General features: G+C 34.1%; 1 protein-coding gene and 1 long non-coding RNA gene across 4 annotated transcripts in view; one reads left to right on the top strand and one right to left on the bottom strand.

The window, feature by feature from the left end:
• The first annotated feature begins 1128 nt into the window (after nucleotides 1-1128).
• Nucleotides 1129-21928, top strand: DEPDC1 (DEP domain containing 1). Of its 3 annotated transcripts, XM_031041399.2 has the most exons (12): nucleotides 1129-1430; nucleotides 3291-3556; nucleotides 6942-7098; nucleotides 7549-7667; nucleotides 8077-8207; nucleotides 9570-9617; nucleotides 12970-13110; nucleotides 14508-15359; nucleotides 15805-15977; nucleotides 17710-17886; nucleotides 19199-19384; nucleotides 20074-21928. In XM_031041399.2, the coding sequence occupies exons 1-12, from the start codon at nucleotides 1383-1385 to the stop codon at nucleotides 20212-20214; spliced, it is 2439 nt and encodes an 812-aa protein (XP_030897259.2). In that variant the 5' UTR covers nucleotides 1129-1382; the 3' UTR covers nucleotides 20215-21928. The 3 variants fall into 3 exon arrangements, with proteins under 3 accessions (XP_030897259.2, XP_081674743.1, XP_081674744.1); XM_081818617.1 differs by lacking the exon at nucleotides 9570-9617; XM_081818618.1 differs by lacking the exon at nucleotides 14508-15359 and having other exon boundaries at nucleotides 1237-1430.
• LOC145721290 (uncharacterized) overlaps nucleotides 14465-23818 on the bottom strand; it is a 15356-nt gene continuing 6002 nt past the window's right edge. Inside the window, exons 2-3 of the long non-coding RNA XR_014144913.1 lie at nucleotides 14886-14932; nucleotides 14465-14644 (exon numbers count right to left, since the gene is read on the bottom strand). This is a non-coding gene — a long non-coding RNA (uncharacterized LOC145721290). The remainder of the gene's footprint in view (nucleotides 14645-14885; nucleotides 14933-23818) is intronic.

Here is a 23818-nt window from a genome sequence, read left to right as displayed (position 1 = left end):
TCATTCTGAAGGGAAATAGGAGGCAAAAGAAAGGACAATATGTCATAAAGCCAGATAAACAATAGTTAACATTATTTTGTAACATCTATCATTCTACTTTTCCTTAACACAACTGCAAAATTTAGATGATTGTTCCCGTTTACCAAGTGGTTTTTGAAAATTCCTATCCACTGGTCCTGTTCAGAAAACAGATGTATCTCCATCTAAATTATCTTAACTTCAGTAGCTAAAATAAACTGCAGACCATTATACTACTCTTCCTTAGAACACTTTCCCTTACCTCGACTTTTTGCTAAGTCCTATCCTTTTAAATTACTGTTTAATTTCCGAATTAATTATTCTACAGCTTCAAATCACTCAAGCAACCGCTCGGTATGCTGTAGTAAGGCTTTCCTAGTATCAGTTTCAGACTGGTGATAGAGATTTTATTAAGAGTATGAAGTCTAACCTCTGCCAAGGAGATGTGCGACTGTGGGCAAGTCTCTTCAACGTTCAGAACTTAGTTTATGTCATTTGTAAAATGACATTTTTTAAGTGTATAATCATGATTTAAACATAACCAGGATTCTTATAAAGACGGTAGATTTTCTTTAGGGGAGTAATTTGGCAAGTTTTACATAACCTTTCCCAAGCCCTTCATTTTGCGTACTTACTGGAAATCTACTTATGCTCCATTTTACCACGGAATTAAAGGGGAAAGGGGATACCCTACATTTTTGCACTGGGGAGAACGGGATCACGGCCCCTGCTAAGATGTACCAGGATGAGAGCACTGCAACATACACCCAGGAAGCTTTATAAAAGCGAAACCAAGGGGTTTGTCAGGTGAAAGCTACGCCCCTGAGATGCTTTGTTTTACATGCCAACCACTGCTGGAGATCCTGTAGGGCCAGGCAAAAAAGGCTTGGGGTTTGTTTTTCTTTTTCTTTTCAAATTTCAAATTCCCTTAAGCCAAAATCTGGACTCCAAACCATCCAGTCTGTGGCTAAACTGCCTCACCGGTTCTGAGTGTGGAAACACGACTCCGCCTCGCCTGTGACCGCAAGAGGGAGGAGAAGCAGCTCCAGGACAGCCGGGTGAGGCTCAGAGCCCGTCCCACGGGCCCGGCCCCCGCGCTGACTAGACGGTGCCAGCCATCCGCCGCTCGCGCCCCAGCCCTAAGAGGCAACACGGCGCAAACCAACTGCGGCCGGGTCCTGGCGGCGCGCCACGTGACTCGGAGGCGCGGCCAATCAGCGCAGCCCTCTGCGCTATTCAAATTGGCGGCGCGGCCGACGGTTGTGCCTATCCTCGCCGCCGTCGGGGCCACCGAGCCCTGGGGTCGCCTAACGCCGCCATGCACTGCGAGGGCCGCTGACAGACCTCCGGGCCCGCCGGGCGGAATGGAGAGTCGGAGTGTGCCTCCCGGGCCTTATCGGGCCACCAAACTGGTAAGACAGCGCGGAACGACTAGACGGGCCGGCCGCCGCGATGGCCGCCACCACCTTTACGTGAGAACGTTCGTAGTTTCGTCTTGGGCGGACAGATGGGTCCCAGAGCCCCTTGCCTTGATTCGCTGAAAAGGAGAGTGGAGGCAATTACCAGGCATTGGGAAACCCTTGCGGGACACGCCTCTCCCCCTTCTTTGTGGGTCTGGGCTGTGTCTGTGAGCCGTATGTCCAAAGGGTCGCGTCCCCGGGACTGCGCATCATACTCCAGCCTTTTTAAGCGACTCCTGTGCCTGCAGTTGTCGCCGTGCCCTGGAAAGTCATAGAATATTCCGATTTTAGCCGCTCCCCACGTCTGATTTTCTACCCCCATCAGGATTCAAGAAGAATTTAGAAAGAGTTCCGTTACTCTGTAGTGTCAGAGTGGGGGCAGCCCGAATGTGACAGCTTTGTTTTGCTGGGCCTGGAGAATTTAATGCAGGATCTACCGATTGAAATAGCGCTAGGTAACAGCTGCCCGTTTCAAAACTAAACCCAGAATAGTTAAGATACCCAACGGGAACCACTGTTGGTAGTCACTGGATTTGTGCATTTAGATTCTCAATCCAGTAGAGTACAGTGCCGCTGGGTACGTGGAATTAGGAGAGTGACTTAACTTCCCTGAGCCCCAGTTTCCACATTGGTAAAGTCAGGCTAATAATGCATACACCCACCTTAAAGGATATCCCAAGAGGATACTGTATGTGAAAGTCTGTTACCCTATGGATAAGTTACAGCTCAATATGTTTCTTGAATAAATAAATGTATGAAATGTGGAGGTGTGCTGGGAAGAAAAGAATAGTTATTGTGTTTTCAGCTCTTAAATTTTGGTTGTGGGTGTCGGGGCTGCATTGATTATATAAGTGATAACATAGCTAGCAGTGGCATCGTTGGGGTTACAAATCAGATTTCTTGGCCTCTAATATAGAATTTTTCAATTAAAGAGTGATGTGTGTATTTTACACCACCACCATCACCACCTTGGTGCTCCAGTGTTATAGCTGCCACAAACCTGAAAGTTTGGGTTATTTGAGGACAATTTGGAAAATATGTGTATTTTTTAAAACGTAGGTACATCACTGTTATTCAATATGCAATGGACTTAAAGCTTAGTTAATTTACCCTTCTGTTCTATGTTTGCTGTTGGAATCTTCACGTAAGAAATACTATAGTAAGTACGTAAGGTATTTCAACATTAAAGATATTTTACCAGTAAAACTACTGCCTGCCATGAATTTTGTTTGGCCAGCGTAGTAGTTATGAATGCAGGTTCTAGAGTCAATCAAACCTGGGTCTGAATGCCTGGATTCATCACTTAGCTTGTGACCATGGTCCAATTATTAAATCTCTCTGTGCTTCATATTTCTTATATGAAAATGGAATAGTAATAGTACCTAGTCATAGAATTGTGAGAATGAAAGTGAAGTAATGAATGTAAAGCGGTGTCTGACACAAATGCTACTAACATTTTACTAATACTGGTTGAGGTTAAAAAAAAAAAAAGGAATGTTTTCTCTATTGAAGACTAAGGCAGATTCACTGCAGTTCTTCATTATTTGTAGGTTTCCTAAATAAGCCAACCAGACCATGAAGTGCTTTTAGTCAAAAACTATTACAAAGAAATATTATTACAATGCTAGAATAAAGAGAAATCAGTATAAGATATAAAATTTTCTGTAGTAAATAAGATGAATGATTTTGTCATGAAAGTTTATAATGTAATCAGATGTGAATAAAATAATTTTCATTGTCTAATTTGTTTCAAATCGGTAAGATATTTAATTTTTGTTGTTTAATATTTTAAAAAATATTTTCTTTCTGCAGTGGAATGAAATTACCACATCTTTTCGAGCGGGAATGCCTCTAAGAAAACACAGGCAACACTTTAAAAAATATGGCAGTTGTTTTACAGCAGAAGAAGCAGTGGATTGGCTTTATGACCTATTAAGAAATAATAACAATTTTGGTCCTGAAGTTACAAGGCAACAGACTCTCCAACTGCTGAGAAAATTTCTTAAGAATCATGTAATTGAAGATATCAAGGGCAGATGGGGATCAGAAAACCTTGATGACAACAGTCAGCTATTCAGGTACTGAACAGATAAATAACTGCAAAACTGAATTACTTAACAATAAAGTTTAACTCCACTTCTATAATACTTTTACTAAAATTGCAGCTTCTTCAGAAGAAATGTTTTCTTTATAAAACTTACTACTCTTAGTACAATTAAAAGCACTTAGAAGTTAAAGTTAATTGCTGTACAATTAAAACTTTTAAAATAGAGACGAACCATGAGAGACTATCGACTCTGAGAAACTGAGGGTTCTAGAGGGGAGGGGGGTTGGGGAGATGGGTTAGCCTGGTGATGGGTATTAAAGAGGGCACGTACTGAATGGAGCACTGGGTGTTATACACAAACAATGAATCATGGAACACTACATCAAAAATTAATTAATTAAAAAAAACTTTTAAAATGTTAAGTAGTATATATAATAAAATAGAGTGAGATATTATCACTTTTTCATATTCTGAAAGCTGTAACATTTCAAGAACAGATCATTATTAACCTTTAGTTTCATAGATTGAGGAATTATAAGACAAATCCTCACAGGTCCTTGCCCTCAACTAACATATAATCTTATATAATCTAAGAATAAATGTGATAAAATAAATAATAGCAAACTTTATATAATAAATAACAGAAGAAATATACCATAAGTTAAAAAGAATATTTATTAAGGATTTACCATGTATCAGAAGCCCTGCTTTATGATTTATATGTTTTATTTAATCCCTGGATTAGTTAAGCAGGATAGGTATTAGCTCCTTTTTACAGATGAGGAAGCTGAGACCATGCTTCATTTAATCTTGTTACATATGTCTGAAATATGTTCTTCTACCTTGAAACGCTATGGACATTTGTCAGATTAGTAAATACATTTGTTCTCCTGTCAGTTGTATTTCAGCTTTCTCTGGAGCCTTTCTGACTCCCTCAGGCCAGCACAATTGCTTTTTCTCTCATGCACACAGGGTTCTGTTTCATATATCATTAAACTAGGTCTTTGGATTCTAATACCTATGCTTTTTTTCTCTACAAAATTAGTACTTTTCAAATGAAATGTCTTATAAGTTAATTCTTGCCTCTGTATCAAAGATGATTTATGTTGTACAAGTCAATTGCAATAACAAGCATATGAATAGTTCATTTTGTAGAACACCTACCAATCCTTCCTCTCCTAACTACAGCTTAGTCACCTTTGTGAGCTCCTTTGCTGTTATTCATCCTTTAGCTGTTACTGGTTCTTAAGGTCCTAGACTTATCTTTACTTCACCTCTCTCCCTGGGCAATCTATTGCCATGTCTTCATCTACTTTCCTTTTAACTTTCAAACTTCCAACCCAAATATACCTCCTGAGCTTTAGACCCATTTTTTGCCCATTAGGCATTTCAGATATAACATAAAGAAAAATCAGTATCATGTCTTAACCTAAATTTTGTCTTCTTATATCTATACCTAGATGAATGGCACTGTTTTCTCCTTTAGATGCTTTAATTCTTTTCCTTTCTTCTCCCCTTTAAATATGATTTAATTAACAAACCATGTCTGTTATACTGCTTCAGTAGTTCTCTATCTGTTCACTTCTCTCTCCACCCTGATAGTTCTTTTTGTTAGACCATTTTTCTCTCTTACCCGGAATTCTGTGTAATTCTTCAACTAGTCTCTCTGCCTCTAGTCTTTTATAATGGTAACAAAATTATAAAGTACTTAAAAATAAACTTTACCAGAAATGTGTAAAACCTTACTGGAGAAAATTATAAAATTGTATTGAAGGTAATAAGTGGAGAAGGATATCCTGTTGATGAATCAAAAGACTTAATATCATAAAGTCACTTTTCACAAAATTGATATATAAATTCAGGTCATTTTCATTCAAAATCCCATATAATTTTTTATAAAATGTGACAAGCAGATTCTAAAGTTCATTTAGTAATATAAAAGTTCAAGACAATTTTGAAGTGAACAAGGAAGGGAGAATTGCCCTATATGATATCTAGGCTTAAAGTAAATTAAAACAATTAACTACTGAAAAAGCAAACCCATACATACAGTTGATTCTTGAATAATGCAGGGGTTAGGGGCACTGACTCCTTGCATGGTCGAAAATCCACATACAACTTTTGACCCCAAAAACTTTACTAATAGCCTACTGTTGACCAGAAGCTTTATCAACAACATACATAACCAATTAATACATGTTTTGTATGTTACATGTATTATAAACTGTATTCTTTTTTTTTTTTTTAAGATTTTATTTATTTATTTGACAGAGAGAGAGAGACAGTGAGAGAGAGAACACAAGCAGGGGGAGTGGGAGAGGGAGAAGCAGGCTTCCCACGGAGCAGGGAACCCGATGCGGGGCTCGATCCCAGGACTCTGGGATCATGACCTGAGCCAAAGGCAGACGCTTAACGACTGAGCCACCCAGGCACCCCTAAACTGTATTCTTATAATAAAGTAAGCTAGAGAAAAAAAGTTAAGAAAATCAGAAGGAAGAGAACACTTTTATAATACTGTATTGCATTTATAAAAAAATTGTGTATAGGTGTTCAAACCCATCCTCAGGGTCAACTGTATATGGGAACTTGGTATAAGTTATACATGGATTAAATACCTAAATATGAAAATAAAACACTTATGAAGGAATATAAAAATGTATTTTTAGGACTGTGGAATATAATAGAACTTCTGAGGTCACAAAAAACTTATGCATATATTTAATGTGTAAGATACCGTAGAATATAAAAACACCAAACCGTATATAGTGTTTATGAATATTTATTAAAAGTATAAAATCATGAACAAGAAGGAAATATACTAACTGCAAGTTAATGGCTTCCCTCAGAAAGAGAGAAAGAAATAGAATAAGCAAAGAATTTCTTTGATTTAACAAAAAAATAATAATGAAGTCTTTAGTAAAATGTTAACAATTGCATTAGTTGATGATTACATACATGGATGTTGTCTATATTTCTGTACTTTTTTGTATCTTTGAAATATTTTTTATTTCACTGGAGGGGGGAAAAAACCTTATAATCAAAAGGAGTAACAGAGACCAAGGTCTGGAAATTAGAACAAGCACAATGGACAAAGGTCAGAAAATATATATAAATTAGATCGCTTGTCAAAGAAATTTAGAAAATGGAACCATTTTCTTCTTCAACAGAATTGATCCCAATAATAACTCTGAATTATCCAGATAATAAAGTTAAAATATGTACAGTATACTAAGGAAAGTAGGAAACTATTAAAATATTTTTTAAAGGTTTAATGGGAAAATCTATTTATATAGAATCTTCAGTCCTTGGCAATATAAATAAATTCAGTTCTTTTGTGATTTTTATTTTAGATAAACAGGCATTAAAAATTTGTTTCTGATCTTACATTACTTAATTGCATATTATTCTTAAACCAGATTTCCTGCAAATTCTCCGCTTAAAAGTCTTCCACGAAGGCATCCAGAACTGAGAAAAAACAGCATAGAAAACTTTTCCAAAGATAAAGATAGCATTTTTAAATTACGAAATTTATCTCGTAGAACTCCTAAAAAACTTGGATTACATTTCTCTCAGGTAAAACATCCCTTTTACTAATTACTAGTTTAAATGTAATTACCATGTACTTAATTATAAAATCATTAAAAGTATGTAAGTCTTTAATATTTGAAGCCAATACTGAAGTCTCTTAACCTACATTGTGTTCCAAAAATATGTGTGTAAATTGTCTTACAGTAGAACATAGAACCCATAGGAACAATAATTAAAATGGTAGTGAGACATACTTGGAATAGTATTTGTATAATTTAAGCCTGTTTTGTTTTAAATTGATTTGAGAGTGGTAGGGGCAGCTACAAAAGCAAAAAGCTCTTTTACCGTATGTTAACATTATTTCTTTAAGTGATACTTACCTTATAGCATCACTAGACTGTTTACCAATAAAATTGCAAAGTATTAGGAATTGTGCCAGTTCAGTATTTCCTTAATTTGAGCATAATATATTAAACCAAAGTAATTTTTTTCCAGGAAAATACAGAGAAAATGAACCATGAAATGATCAATGAAGATCAAGAAAACTCAGTTGATAATAGAGAAATAAGCCAGGAAGATGTTGAAGAAGTTTGGAGATATGTTATTCTAATCTAGTAAGCTAAAACTAAGCTCTAACCAAGTTCCAGAGGTGTTTAGAATGTTAATTTGACATTTTTACCGAGATAATACAAATGCAAAAAATCTTACAATTTAACTTATATGCGTTTCTTAATAAATTCTCTTGTTATAGTTCTAGTACAGTAGAAATAGAATGTTTTCAGTATGATTTATTTTTCTTTGAATCAAAGTTATACCTATAGTTTGGAGTCTTATATTGGAATCCTTTCAAGGTTACTAAGATAAATACATTTGAAAGTGGATACTAAGTATAAATCTTATAAGTTTGGTTTAAGAAAAGAAATATTCTGATGGCGTTGTTTGCCATTAATACTCTTTCATATTTATATCCTATTCCACTTATTTTATAGAGAAAAAGAAGTTTGTGTTCTTTCTTCTGTTTAGCCTGCAAACCATTTTAGGTGTGCCATCCCTAGAAGAACTCATAAATCCAAAGCAAGTGGTTCCTCAATACGTAATGTACAACATGACCAATACAAGTAAACATGGAATAGTTATACTACAAGACAAATCAGGTTGGTATCAGTAAAAGAAGTTGGAATCTTTTAAACTTGCTAACATAGGTTACAGCTATAGTGGGGGTGCAGAGAGACTAAAAATATAGAAAGTAGAATATTTTAACTGAGAGAGCATCAAGGGGAAATTATTATTTTATCATAGGTGCTTTAGTAATCATTTTAAGTTAATATTATTCATACTATTATTTTAGCCCCTAAGTGGTATTTATGCATATAACTACATTTTACTGAGGGCCTACAATGTACCAGGCATTATGCTAAAGATTTAGTAATGAACAAGAGGGAAATGGCCCATGACTTCCTGGAGCTTACGTGAGTAGTTACATATAAATTTACACAGGTTTAGACATATACGCAAAACTGAGGTAACACACAATAAAATAAGCCCAAACTCTCAAAGCTGATATTTTGAAGATTACTGGCTTTGTATTATATATATTTATATAATATATTGATTATAGATCTAAGATGGAAAAATTAGGGATATAATTCAAGCCAGATGCATTACAAAACTTAACATTTCAAGAAATGTATCAATAAATCTCAAAGTGTTGACTCATTTTTTATAATCAATTGCTGCCTGGAGAATTAACTGGCATGCATTAGTTGAGTTTCTTTCTGTTGGCAAGAACTTTAAGGTTTAAACTGTAGGAACAAAAAGCAAAAACTTAAGAGTCATGTTGCATATGCATATGGCTTTGGTCCAGTCCCACCTTTCATTACCTAAAATCACATACTTAATAGTATATTATCTTATTCAAGCTTTCTGTTCTTTATAACCATAAACTTTTCAAATCAAGTGTATGTATGGTTTTTGATGGGTGTCAAAAAACTACTAGATTTTATGCAGCATATTTCAGTTAGTGGCAAATGAAAGATTTTAAGGAAGCCTCACTGTGAAAGAACCCTAATATTCAAATATAGCTCATTTCAATCATAGATCTCACTCAAATCAGTAATATTCTAATAGCATAGCTATAATTAGAACGGAAATGAGGATAAAGAAAACATGGTAGTAGTGGACAAGGATGAACATTAATTTATTTTTGAACCCCCACCAAAATAATTTATCCTCAATTTTGGGATAACTAATTGTTTATGTATCATGGAAAGAATCAAACTCAAGATCTCTGTAAGTTTTAACCTTGTCTTTTAAAATATTATTTTGGCTTTATGTCTTGTTAAACATATAATAATTTTTAATCCTGATAATATACATGTATATACATACATGCATATATATATGTACACATGCATATATGTGTGTGCATATAATTATATATATAGTAAGTGTAAAATTTTAATATACTATCATAAAAGTTGTGTGATTTTCTAAACTGTAAATATTTTTTTGTATAGATGACCTTCCTCATTGGGTATTATCTGCCATGAAGTGTCTAGCAAATTGTAAGTTAAACAAGCAAAATATGTATGTATATATATGTTTCATATTCATAGCATTTAACAAGAACTAAGGAGATTTTTAAAATAATTCTTAGAGGTCCTGATAAAGTATGCCAGTTTCTCTTGATGTTTAAATGACAATCTAGTAGAACTGATTACATTTCCTTGCATGCGGAATAGTCCTTAACTTTTTCTATGCAGATGATGATTTTATAATTCAATCTCATCATTTATGGTTCAGTTTTCATAAATCATAAAATCATAGGCTAGTGGATCTTACAGAATTTTTAGGTATAACCTACATCAGTTGTCTTAGTGAGGCCTCTAGAATTCAAATAGCAACCTGTAAGTAACATAGCTCTTACAAGCTGGAAAGATTCAATCAGAAATAAAGTCGCATAAAATCTACTTTAGTCCCCTTGCCATTATACAAGGCTTCAACACTGAGGTGCTTCATGACATGCTTGTACTCCATCAGATATATTAATGGGACTTTTATATTTATGGGGAAAAAAAATCTGTCACTAATCAGCAAACCATTTTTATAGCATCTTGTTCATCAAGCTTTTTCCATAATGATCAGTAATAACTGATTTTTATAATTTGAGACCCTAGTTCAAGTATAAAGCCCTAATTGCTTTAAAAGTCAATTTTAAAAATATGCAGAAATATATGCTTCTAAATCATCAAAAGTGGGGTGCCTGGGTGGCTCAGTCTGCTAAGTGTCTGCCTTCAGCTCTGGTCATGATCCCAGGGTCCTGGGATCGAGCCCCACATCGGGCTCCCTGCTCAGTGGGGAGCCTGTTTCTCCCTCTGCTTGTGCTCTCTCTCTCTCTGTCAAATAAATAAAATCTTAAAAATAAATAATAAATCATCAAAAGTTAAATTATATTTTGATAGTTTTGTTATAAAAGGATTTTTATAGTTCTTATGAAATGAGTATTTTATTAATGATGTTCAAGATAGGTATATATTCCCTGTTGTCCACTGGGTGTCAATATGACAAAATAACAGAATAAATAGCAATAAAGTAAATAATGTAAGTGATAGATTTTATTTATCAAATTGAGGTAAAGGTCTTAATCATAAGCTCAATTTTTCAGTTTCTCTTTCTACCTTCCCTCACCTAACTGCCCTTCTCTCTCATACCTTGGTTCATGGTTAGCAACTCCGATACTTAGACTTTCAGGATTTCTCTGACATCCCATGTTGAAGGATTTTTTTCTCTTCCCTTTCTTACCAGTCTATGTTATACCTAAATGGTACCAAATATATAATTTACTAGATTCCAGTTTAACAATATATCTAGCCAGAGGTAGTATTTAGACTTGTAGTTATTATTTAATCCCCTATAGTAATCCTGTGACATACAGGAATCAGTGATTAATATATTATCCCCAGTTTTTTTCTAGAAGAGAAAATAAGGCTTTTGAAAGTCTACTGATAATATAAAGAGCTATGCATTCAAACCTAGATTCTCTAACTATAAATTCTGTATTTTAATTCTAGTAGGTGTATTTTCTGTCTTAGAAAATTTTGTAATGATTATCAAAATTTTTTATTCTACATATTGAGAATATTTCTTATCCTCCTTAAGAAGATGTTTATTTTGCTCTACGTAAATCCATATTAGCCTTTAAGCTATTAAATGTGTGTGATTTGTTTCCTTTAATCCTTTTTTAGTGCATGAGCTCACATTTGTTATGACAATACAAAAGCTTGGAGACAGAGAAGTAAGAGAGATTATTTGGGTTTGGGAAGAGTAAGATTTTAACTTGAAAGAACAGTGGGGCATGTGGGTGGCTAAGCATCTGCCTTCTGCCTTGGGCTCAGGTCGTAACCCCAGGATTCCCAGATGGAGCCCTGCATCAGGCTCCCTGTCCAGCAGGGAGCGCTTCTCCCTCTGCCTGCTGCTCCTCCTGCTTGTGCTCTTTCTCTGTCAAATAATAAAATCTTAAAAAAAAAAAAAAAAAGAAAGAGAGAAAGAGAAAGAGAGAGAGAAAGAGAAAGAGAAAAAGAGAGAAACAAAAAAAGAGTAAGGAAGAGAGAGAGAGAAAGAAAGAGAAAAAGAAAGAGAAAGAGAGAAAGAAAGGAAGGAGAGAGAAAGGGAGGAAGGAAGGAAAGAAAGGAAGGAAAGAAGAAAGAAAGGGAAGGAAAGGGAAAGGGAGGGAAAGGAAAGAAAGGAAGGAAGGAAGAAAAAAGAAAAGAAAAAGAATAGTGGGGCGCCTGGGTGGCTCAGTTGTTAAGCGTCTGCCTTCGGCTCAGATCATGGTCCCAGGGTCCAGGGATCGAGCCCCACATTGGGCTCCATGCTCAGCGGAGAGTCTGCTTCTCCTTCTGCCCGGGCTTGTGTTCCCTCTCTTACTGTCTCTCTCTCTCTGTCAAATAAATAAATAAAATCTTTAAAAAAAAAAAAGAAAGATAGATAGATAGACTCTCAAACCTGAGTGCATATTACAGTAACTAAGGAAACTAGCCAAAGATTCTGATTCGGTTGATTCATTAGGTGGTTTCATTCAGTTGATTCCACAGAGAAGATTCTTATAGTGAAGATTCCCAGATCAGCGTTTGGAAACTACTAAATTAGTGAGCCAGAAGCAAACATTTTTAAGTCAGTAATTCTTAGCTTCGCCTCCATAAATTCTGGTCTGTACAGAGGAACTTATATTTTTAATAGGCACATTGGATGATTCTGATTATGTAGTCCATGGAGCATACTTTAAATATTGTTAGACATCAAGGTCCTGGGTCTAGGTCTCACTTAACACTGCTCTAAGTTCTAATTCTAGTTTTACCACCAATGTCTCTTTCATCTTAGGCAAGTTACTCTGAGCTTCACTTTTTTATTTCTGAGTAAAACAATAATGAGCAGGAATGATTCTTTCAAGAACATTAAGCTAATGAAATGGAAATATAAAGACATTATTTAAATTCATTAAGGGCATGCTTTGTGTTAAGTAAAATTTGTTCATGAAAATGTAAATTTACAAAAGATAATTTAGAAGGATTATTTGCATTATCTAAATATTCTTTGTTTTATAAAATGAATTGTAATAAAATCTCATTAAATAACCTTAATACTTTAAAATATATTTCAAATTTTGCCTTATATACAATTTTCAGGTATATAAATATTAAAACAAAATGCTAGTAGTTGCTTGCATATTTCTAATGAAAACATAATGAGAAAGAATGAGATGTGCACAACTCTTTAAATTTTTGAATTGTGACAGAATTTGTTAAACTTAGCTCCTTCATGAAATACAGGTTTTATACTTTTTACAGGCATATTTAAAATTTTTATTTAAAATAAAATACATTTTGCCAATTTTTTTTTTTGCCTCCTGTTTCGTAGGGCCAAGAAATAATGATATGAGTAATCCAACTTATGTTGGATTTGAACGAGATGTATTCAGAACAATAGCAGATTATTTTCTAGATCTCCCTGAACCTCTGCTTACCTTTGAATATTATGAATTATTTGTAAGCATTTTGGGTATGTATGGACTTCTACTTACTATTTAAATTTATCTTATTAACCTTTTCAAGTCTCCCATAATTTAAAAGATCTAAAAGTGTAGGTAAATATGAAGGTGGCAAGCTATGAATTATTTTAAAATTTGGGAATACTCTGGTTCCTGTTATGTTGTTTTCCAATAATTCAAATAATGTTATTCCAACACCAGTTCTCCACATCAATTGAATGTCCTACAATTCATTTTTTTTTTATTTTTATTCTTATGTTAATCCCCATATATTACATCATTAGTTTTAGATGAAGTGTTCCATGATTCATTGTTGAATGTCCTACAATTCATTTCTGACACTGACTACCCAAAGTTAGATTAGACCCCACAAGTTAGGGACAAAATCCTTCAGTCCTGATACTAACCATCCAGAGTTAATGCAAACTCCATAGATTAAGAGCTCAGCTCCACAAGACTGCCCTCCATTCAGGTACCACCTGTTAATGAGGTCCTCAGCCTTACTCACACTTCTGCCCAACTAACTACCAGTCTGGGGGTTCCCACAACCTTCCTTGCTTGGGCTTAATAATTGATATAACTCACAGAACTCACAGTACCAGTTTTTATAAAGGATACAAGTCAGGAACAGCCATATGGAAGTATAAGTATACAGGGCAAGATATGAAAGTAAGGGCTGTGGAGAGAGCTTTCATACCCTCTCCAGGGATGCCATCTTCCCAACCATGTCCATATGTTCACCAATCCATAAGCTCCCTTAGCCTTGTTACTTCAGAGTTTTAATTGAGATTTAATTATATAAGCATGATTGATTAAATCATTGGTCATTGGTGATTGCACTCAATCTTCAACCCACATCCTCCTCTCCTCCAGGGAGTTCTGAGGTAGGCTGAAAATTCCAAACTTCTAAGCAAGTCCAGCCCTAAGTCTCCTCATTAGCATAAACTCAGATGTACTCAAACAGGTACATTATGAAAAACAAAAGACTCCTGTCACTCTGGAAATTCCAAGCATCTTAGGAACACTATATCAGGTAGAGACAAAGACCAAATATATAAGTTTTATTATACTATAGTTGTCTTATAATTAAGAGCTTTCTAATACTCGTAGACTGAAACCAGTTATTTTTTTAATGTATTTGACTCAATTATAATTTAATTAGACTATTGAAGTAAATTTTAAAGTTATTTATATCACAAGTTGGAAAGCCTCTAGTCTTGCACTTTGTAACTGAATGTTGCATGTGTCCTATTTAAGTGGCTTCTAAATTAAGCAACTGCTATTTGTACTGTACTAACAATATATACTATAGTGATGCTTTTTTTTTTTTAACTTTACTATTGTTTTTGTTTTATTTTTGCCCACTGTCACACAGTTGCATCTTAATTTTTGTTTCATTTCCTGGTAGTTGTTTGTGGCTACGTCACAGTTTCAGATAGATCCAGTGGGATACATAAAATCCAAGATGATCCACAGTCTTCAAAAATCCTTCGCTTAAACAATTTGAATTCCTTCAAATCAACTGAGTGTCTTCTTCTCAGTCTGCTTCATAAAGACAAAAACAAAGAAGAATCAGATACTACTAAGAGACTGCAGATAAGTGATCAAGGATTTCAAGAAAAATGTGCTAAGAAAATGGAGCTAGTTAATTTTAAAAATAGAAGAGCCAGTGCTAATGACATAATGGGAGGAAGTTGTCATAATTTAATAGGCTTAAGTAGTATGCATGTTCTATCCTCTAACATCAAACCAAGGTGCCATTCTTTAGAAGGAATTATAGACTTACCAGGGAGTTCAAGTAAAGAGGTCTTCAATGTCTTCCATCAATCTGTTCTAAATATAGAAGAACAAAATAATAAGCAGTTTTTAGAGTCTAAGACCGAACAGGAATCCCTAATGAATCTTCATTCAGAGGAAAGTAATCAAAAGCCACTCTGTGTTGGTTTTAAGAGAACCTCTACTTTGACTGTTCAAGACCAAGAGGAGTTATGTAATGGGAAATGCAAGTCAAAACAGCTTTGTAGATCTCAGAGTTTACTTTTAAGAAGTAGTACAAGAAGGAATAGTTATATCAATATGCCAGTGGCTGAAATTACCATGAAACCAAATCTTGGACAAGGCAGCACAAGTGTGCAAACAGCTATGGAAAGTGAACTCGGAGAGTCTAGTACCACAATCAATAAGAGACTCTGCAAAAGTACAATAGAACTTTCAGAAAATTCTTTATCTCCAGCTTCTTCTGTGTTGACTGGCACACAAAGTAAGGCTGATGCTTTTGATGCCTGTAATATTAACTTTTAGTGTTTACTAACTGTGTTTTGTTTACCTGTCTTTTCTTCTCTGAAACTGCTTTATATTTTTCCTCCAAAAGGAAAGGTTTTTATTGTAAAAGACTTTGTCATGGCATAACCAAGATTTATTCTACTTAACTAAAACCCTTATTTCTTTTACCTCATTTTAACTTACTCTGAGTCACTTTATTTATCTGTAGTACATAAAGGATATTAATACTCATATAGATTATGAAGAAAGTAATGAGAATCTACCATGCTTTTGAGGAATGTGGAAATTTCTAGGGACAGTTAAAATGTATTTTAGTATTTATATAACAGTATTCTTTATGTAATTGTGTATGCTCATAGTTTGAAAGCAACTAATGTCATTGATGACTTTTTTCGGTGGTGGGGTGTAATTTTGCCTCCTAGGTTTGCTACAACCTCATTTAGAGAGGGTTGCCATCGATGCACTACAGTTATGTTGCTTGTTACTGCCCCCACCAAATCGTAGAAAGCTTCAACTTTTAATGCGCATGATTTCCCGAATGAGTCAAAATGTTGATATGCCCCAACTTCATGATGCAATGGGTACAAGATCACTGGTAAGTTGATTTCTGAAGGAAAGAATAAGCCTTGGTTCATAAATTAAAAAAAGAAAAGCAAATCATCCAAAAGTACTTACTTGAGTGATATTGTCATCTCAAAACCTAGATTCTTGGGATAGAAAAGCTCTTAAAAGTATCTTTCCTAGTAGCAGAATGTTGCTACATTAATCCTTTGTGCCTAGTATGCTAAATTTTCATATCCTGATCTTTATCTTGTCTGAGCACTTTGCTTCTTCACTCCTAACAGATCATAGTGATTGACCCGGATTATCAGACCATATTCCATTACCTTGAGCCAATTCTGTTTGGTGGGGAAGAAAGAGGAGATATAGGCACAGTTAAAAGCATAAGGGCACTATAACTTTGTAAAGGAGAGAATTAATAGAAATATTGTGGTAGTGGGAAAGTTGTATTTGATGAAATACGTGAATTAGGATAGCATATCATTGTGGGCAAGAAATCGGAACAAACTACTGTGAAGCAGTAGTGGATGAGGATGGAAGCATTTTATACAGATATTGATTGGAAATGAACTCTTAAAATAGTATCTGATCTCTCTCTCTCTCTCTCGCTCTCTCTTTTCAAGAGCTGCCATTTCCTCAGTGCAGCTTCAGATGATTTTCTTATAGCAAGGAATCTGGAACTGAGCTCTATTCTTCCACTCATTAAAGACAGTTCTTTAGCAATGATAGACCCAATCTAAAGAGGAAGAATTATTCTTGAATAATTGTGACACCATTAAAAGGCATAGAGAAGTTTGTAGAGGAATATACTTTGAAAGACATGAATCGAAAGGAAATAATTTCAGTTTTATACTTTTTGAGTTTGAGTTTATAGGACATCCAAGTGAAATTTATCTGACAGACTATTAGAAACATGAGCCTGGTAAAGATTAGGGCAGAAGACAGATTATTTGGAGAGAGGTAGTAGTTGGAGCTTTGAAAATAAATGAGCTACAAAGCTAGGAGAGAAGAATAAAAAGCTGAGGACTGTCTTGGAAGGAGAGAGGAAAACATGTCTGACATGTAGGAATAAAACCAAAAATATTTCAATTCAATAAATATGTTCCTCATCTATCATGTGCTAAATACTTAGAATTCTGATAACTAATTATTTTAGAATGAGGTGTGTGTTTGTGTGTCTTACACTTAGTGGGTAATATGGATATGAATGCAAGTAAATGAGTTTTGAAACACAAAATTTAACCCAGGATTTGACAACTCCTTATGATGGAATTGAAAAATGTATGTATGAATTGTCTTTAAAGACTGATGGAATAAGGGTTAAAAGCTATTTTCCAGAATTCCAAAAGCTAAATGGTACCAACCTCATAACCACTAATGTTTACATGTTATGTATTCTCCTAATTTGTGTTTTATGGGGTTAATTTAATATAATAAGTCATTGTTCTTCGACATTCTTTAAGTGACATATCTATATGATACTAATGGAACCCATGGTACTTACCAATAAAATTGTGACAAAATTAAAGAAAAAGCTAAGCCCTTTATAATCCTTTGGAATTACATTAAAGAAATACTTTTAACAAGTACTTTAAAAAGAATAACATATTCTTACCTTTCTAATGTAATTAATTGTCCTCATTTTTAAGCTGAAGTCTGCTTATCACTTTATCTCAGTACTTCAGCATGATACCCAGAAATTATTGATACTCTTATTTATATAAAACCTTAGGGTTTTAAATTCACATCTTTTAATATGTTTCTAGATGATAAACACTTTTTCTCGGTGTGTGCTATGCTGTGCTGAAGAAGTGGATCTTGATGAGCTTCTTGCTGCAAGATTAGTTTCTTTCTTAATGGATCATCACCAGGAAATTCTTCAAGTACCCTCTTACTTACAGACTGCAGTGGATAAACATCTTGACTACTTAAAAAAGGGCTATGTATGTATTGTAAATCTTAAAATTCTCTGCATTAGTCAGTTCCAAGTGGCAAATTCATCTCAAACTAGCCTAATTAAAAAGGAAGACTTTATTAGCACACAGGAATAACCTCTAAAAGTCAGGAATATAGACAGAATCTGGGGACTCAAATAGCAATAAAACTGTTTCCATCTCTTATTTCCATTTTGGTCCTATATTTAACAAATGGCTCCTTCACATGATGGGGGGCACATGGCTGATTAAAGCTCTTAAGGCACAGACTTGCATTTTTAATCCAAAGGAAAAAAGAACTACCCCTTTACCTACCAATTTAAAAGTTCTTCACATGGACTCTGGCTCAGTCTAGGCTAAATACACATCCTTTAGGTGGTTGAGGGTGAGTGCATTAGAGACAGGGCCATACTCTGGCTCTACATAGATTAGAAGAGAATCTGCTCTTCAAAAAAAGTGAGGACAGGGGCACCTGGATGGCTCAGTCAGTTAAGTATCTGCCTCTTGATTTCAACTCAGGTCATGATCTCAGGGTCGTGAGATCGAGCCCCACATCAGGCTCCACACTTAGTGCAGAATCTGCTTGTCCCATTCCCTCTGCTTCTCACTCTCTCTTTCTCAAATAAATACATAAATAAAATCTTTAAGGGGGGTGGGGTGAGGATAGTGGAGCTGGAATGGGAAGCGACTATTACAAGAAGGAGAGCAGGAATACTGAGTAACCAAAAACAAGATGTCTTATTTTCAATCTTTGGCTACCCAGCGCATATATTTCACATATATGTTTCTTCCCATATATATCATTCTAATATTGCCCTGGCTTATCATAATTATCCTTACAATTTCCTTCTGTTAGCAGATGATATAGTATCTGCTCATGCTTCTACACCTCAAAAACAGTAGATGAATACTATGTCAGAACATTAATGTTTTAAAATGAATTAAAACATCACTTTGATTTTTTATTGTTTTGTAGTTAAAAGAATAAAATACATGGTTAATGGCAATATGATGATGGATGACTTTAATACTTATTCTGTGCTGAGCACTTTATATACATTATCTCATGTAATCCCCATTTTACAGATGAGGAAACAGACCAAGAGTAGTACAATAACTTGCTGAAGGCTACAAAGCGAGTAGATTGTGGGTCTGGGATTTAGATTCTGGGATTTATCACTACTGTACTGCATAATACAGTTTTCTGAAAGTATTGAATGTTTGATGGGAAATTAATACTAAATCCCATCGAAAGAACCCTTATCAAATAGGAACATGAACAGAATTAATGACTTGTACTATATCATTTCGTTCACAACAGATTAAAAATCCTAGAGATGGACTGATTGTTCCTTTGCCAACGTATTCATACTGCAAGCAGATTAGTGCTCGGGAGTTTGATGAACAAAAAGTGTCTACCTCACAAGCTGCAATTGCAGAACTTTTAGAGAATATTATTAAAAACAAGAGTTTGCCTCTAAAGGAGAAAAGGAAAAAACTAAAACAGGTAAGAGAATGAACAAGTTCTCAATCATGTAATATTTTTCAATATGCTGTTGCTGATTGTTATTTAATAACATTTAGAATCTAATTTCTCATTTTAATATTTTGGATTTTAGATACTATATATATAGGCTATTTATATAGCCTACATGCCTGGCTTTACTCTTTATCCTGAAATTTAAATAATAATAATAATAATAAAAGATACTCTTCCTTTACTTCTTATAATTATAGTTTAGATTAGCCTGGGAAAACAATTAAAATATTTTGATTATAATACATAACTTTTAGTGACTCATTATTACCATTTAGAATTTTTATCTCCATCAAAATTCAGTAGCAACATGATTCTGGCAAGTTTAATTCCAGGTCTGAGATACTCAAATATGAAATATTTGATCATTATGACCTTCATAGGTGTTACAAATGGAAAGGAAGAAGATCTGGAATTTAGGAGGAGAATACATCAGAAGAGAATCCTAGAATATTAATGCTAACTTGGATCTAAGAAATCTTACATTATACCTTTCATATATGAGAAAGCAAAGGAAAAGGCAAGGATAAATTGAAAGTATACTCACTTCTGAAATACATGTTTGAGAAAGGCCCTGAATTCTTATAAAATGTTGAACACTGGCTTCAGCTAGGATAATAAATGTAAAATACCCTCTAATTTCTCACCTCATTTTTAAGTTTCAGAAGGAATATCCCTTGATATATCAGAAAAGATTCCCAACCACGGAGAGCGAAGCAGTACTTTTTGGTGACAAACCTACAATCAAACAACCAATGCTAATTTTAAAAAAATCAAAGTTTCGTAGTCTAAGATACTAACTGAATTAAAAATTACAATGTAATACTTGTGGAACTTTGGTAAATGAAGCCATATCTAAGAATCTAGCTTCTAAAAAAGAAGTCTATTTATTAATAAGGTTTTTCTAAATAAAACACGTATGTAAAGAGGTACCAAAGTAATTTTTTATCAGTGTAAGACTGCTAAGAAACTAATAGGTTTCAACTGAGAGCAAATAACAAAAGTGGTACCAGATACTTTAACCAGTAACGATCTTTTTTTTTTTTTTTTTAATACAACACCTGTAAAAGCTATTATGGTGTGTGCTAAAATTTTACTTACTTGAATTTTGAAAACTGACATGTTTATCAAGATTAAGCTGTAATTCGGTTTTTAAAAGAAATTAACTCTATCTGTACATGTGCTTATGAATATTAGCTAAAGTACTACTTGTTTAGGGGTACCCTTGTTTCTAAGTATAAGAATGTGAAGAATATTGAAAAACTCAGTGAATTCTCTATGCTAAATGTTGCACTCTTTTGTATATTCTTTTTCTACTTTTAATCTATTTATATATGTATGTGTTTTTTAAATATGCACATGTAAGTCTTCAGTTTGCTTTAAACATTTATCTCAACTGCTTCAATCATTCAATTTTTCAATAAATATCTTTTGCATTCTTATGTTCATGTATCTACTAGAAGATAGTGGTGTAAAAGAAGTATATGGCAATCATGTGTTCATTCAAAATATTTATTTAGCAACTACTATGTGCCTTTTATTATTCCAGATATGAAGAGACAATGATGAATAAAATAGAAAATCTCTTCCTTTATTTATTTTGTAGTCAAGGGAGATACACCTATCAGATACTTAAAATAACAATATATCCCCTGAAATCAAGTCATGGGATGGCCTTCAGCTGAAGACTGACCTCCTTAGTTATGTTAACAGTTCTCTAAGCTAGTGTTTTTCAAACTGTTGCATATTAGAATCACCAAAAGTTTTAAAACAATACATGCTCAGGCCCTACCCTATATCAGTAGGCATCAGTATTTTTCAAACTCTTGAGGCAATTCCAATATTCAGCCAACTTTAAAAATCAGTCCCTAAACACTTTTTATAAGCATTTAAGTAAATGCCAAGCTGGTGGCACACTGGCTTTATTATTTCATTGGAAGAAAATGCGAATTATAAATGCTTCTTATCTTAATACAGGGTTATTCATATTTCTGCTTTACTAAGTACAAACTTGAAGCAGTTTTTCTTCCATATTTTACTCCAAGATTGATTAATATCCATTCTCTATGTGTAAAGATATATACATCTGAGATGTAATAGAAACTTATTATTCAATAACTTGATTTCTCTATAAAATGACAATGTTTCATTTCATTTGACATTACTATTTTTTATTAAAAACCTGGACAGAAAATGATAACTATATTTTTTGCCCTTAGCTGTAAAATCATAGGACTAAATTAGATCTTTTTCCAAGGTGTCTGTATGCTAAAACTTTTCCTCTTTAAAGATGTGTAATAGGGGCCTCTGGATGTCTCAGTCAGTTAAATATCCAACTCTTGATTTCGGCTCAGGTCATGATCTCAGGGTTGCGAGATCAAGATCTAGCCCCACTTCAGGCTCTGCACTGGGTGTGAGGCCTGCTTGATATTCTCTTTCCTCCCTCTCCCTCTGCCCCTCCCCTCACTTGCACTATCCTCTCTGTCTCAAATAAATAAATCTTTTTAAAGAAAAGATGTGTAATGTGAATTCTGTTGCATATTGAGATAAAAATTATTGTGGGTTTTATAATAATTTTTTTTGTATCTATTTATTGATACTAAATATATAAATATTATAAAGACATAGTAACTTTTCATCTGCAGTAGTGTGCATGCAATTGAGGTTACAAAATTGGTGTAACAATTTAATAACATGAATTGTGAAGTCAGGTTTGAATTTTACTGTGCTATTTACTATGTAACCTCAGACAAATTACTTAACTGTTCTAAGTTCTACTTTCCTTATCTATACGATAAAGATTATAACAGTACCTCTCTTTTAGGATTGTTGTGAGAATTAAATAGGATAATGCATGTAAGTGTTTAGCACAGTGTCTAGTCTAGAAACAGAACTCTATAAGTATTAACAATTATTAGAATTACCTCGAATTATAGCACTAGAAGAGATTTTAGCAAAAACATAGTCCTGTACCCTCTCAGTTTCTTTAAGCAGATATGAACCAAACAAAATTGTGAACAATTATTGAGTCTTATTAAACTGCTGTTAGTTATGAGATAAAAGTTCTGAATTGTTGAAAAATTTTAAACTAGTATGAAGGGCAAATGTGATGAGGAAGGAAAGCGTGAATATCTTCAGAAGCAATATTCTTGAGTGTATGAAAACATGGGCTGTGGTACACAGTAGCGAGCTTAGCCTTCAGCTAGAGCATGGACAGATTCCATACTTTCCATGCTATTGGAAAAAAGGCAGAATATTTAAGTTCAAATATAGATAGGTTGATTGGTTGATTTGATGTTGATGGCTTATAGAAATTCTCTTCTAATTGCTTTTAGTTTCTTAGGAAATAAAGTCAACTGCTAAGAGTAAAGCAGGATGGGGAGGATGATACACAAGTTATACCAAATCAAATGATATCTGGTTGTTTTATGAACTGTAGTTCTTGTCACCAACCATCCCCAATAGCTTCTGCTAAAGGTTGTGTTATAATGAGACACTCTCCCCACATATTGTCCAGTTATGTAACATTCAGAAGTGAAAAGTATGTGGCATTTCCTACTGACTACATTCTGTCCTTGGGAAACTTAAACTCTGAGTTTCTTCATCTATAAAATATGAATAATAACATGCACCTAACCAAGTTGTTTTGGTAATCAAAAGAGGCAATATATTTAAATCTTGAACTGAGCCAAGCCCATGCTCAATTTCTCAGTCCTTTCCTCTTTCCTTTTATTGAACTTAACGAGATCTCTGCTAATTGAAACTCCTTTCCTACCAAATCTCTGCCTTCACATTTCACAATATGTTTTATTCTATCAGTCGTAATAATTTTGACCTCATATTTAGTGGAATTAAAGATAGTTTGGAATTTTATATCCTAGCAATCTGTGTACCTCTCCAGCAGATATAGTACCCTTTGATTCTAAAGATACAGAGAGAGAGAGAGAGTGGGGGGTGGGGAGGGCATTGAAGCCTTTTAAGGACAGAAAATTAAGGATAGCTAGTTTTGATATTAAATCAAAAGAAATAAAGTCAATTTCACTAGAATAAACTTAACAGCTCTGAATACAATCAAGTATAGCAAATAAGAATCTTTTATTACTTTGCTTTTTTATTAACTCAGAATCTTATCTTCTAAGAACTAGGAGGGGAAATGTACAGATTACCTATTATCTCCTGAAAACATCAGAATGTACATTGAGGAAATGCAGAATTTATAAGACAAGTGAAAGTAATGATTTTTTCTCATTATAAAAACAATTTTTGAAAAAAATTTCTGTATCAAAGTGTAGATTCATATATATTAGTTGATCTCTGAATTGTCCTTTCTTCCATAAGCAACTAAAAAATCAAAGTATACAAAATAGCTATTTTTAGACATTGCACTGTAGTAATATGGGACTA

This window comes from Leptonychotes weddellii, chromosome 4 (assembly GCF_054177405.1).
Source record: "Leptonychotes weddellii isolate Sample4059 chromosome 4, ASM5417740v2, whole genome shotgun sequence".
Classification (NCBI taxonomy): domain Eukaryota; kingdom Metazoa; phylum Chordata; class Mammalia; order Carnivora; family Phocidae; genus Leptonychotes; species Leptonychotes weddellii.
The sequence above is the reverse complement of the archived record's forward strand: the minus strand, read 5'-3'. Positions and strand labels throughout refer to the sequence as shown.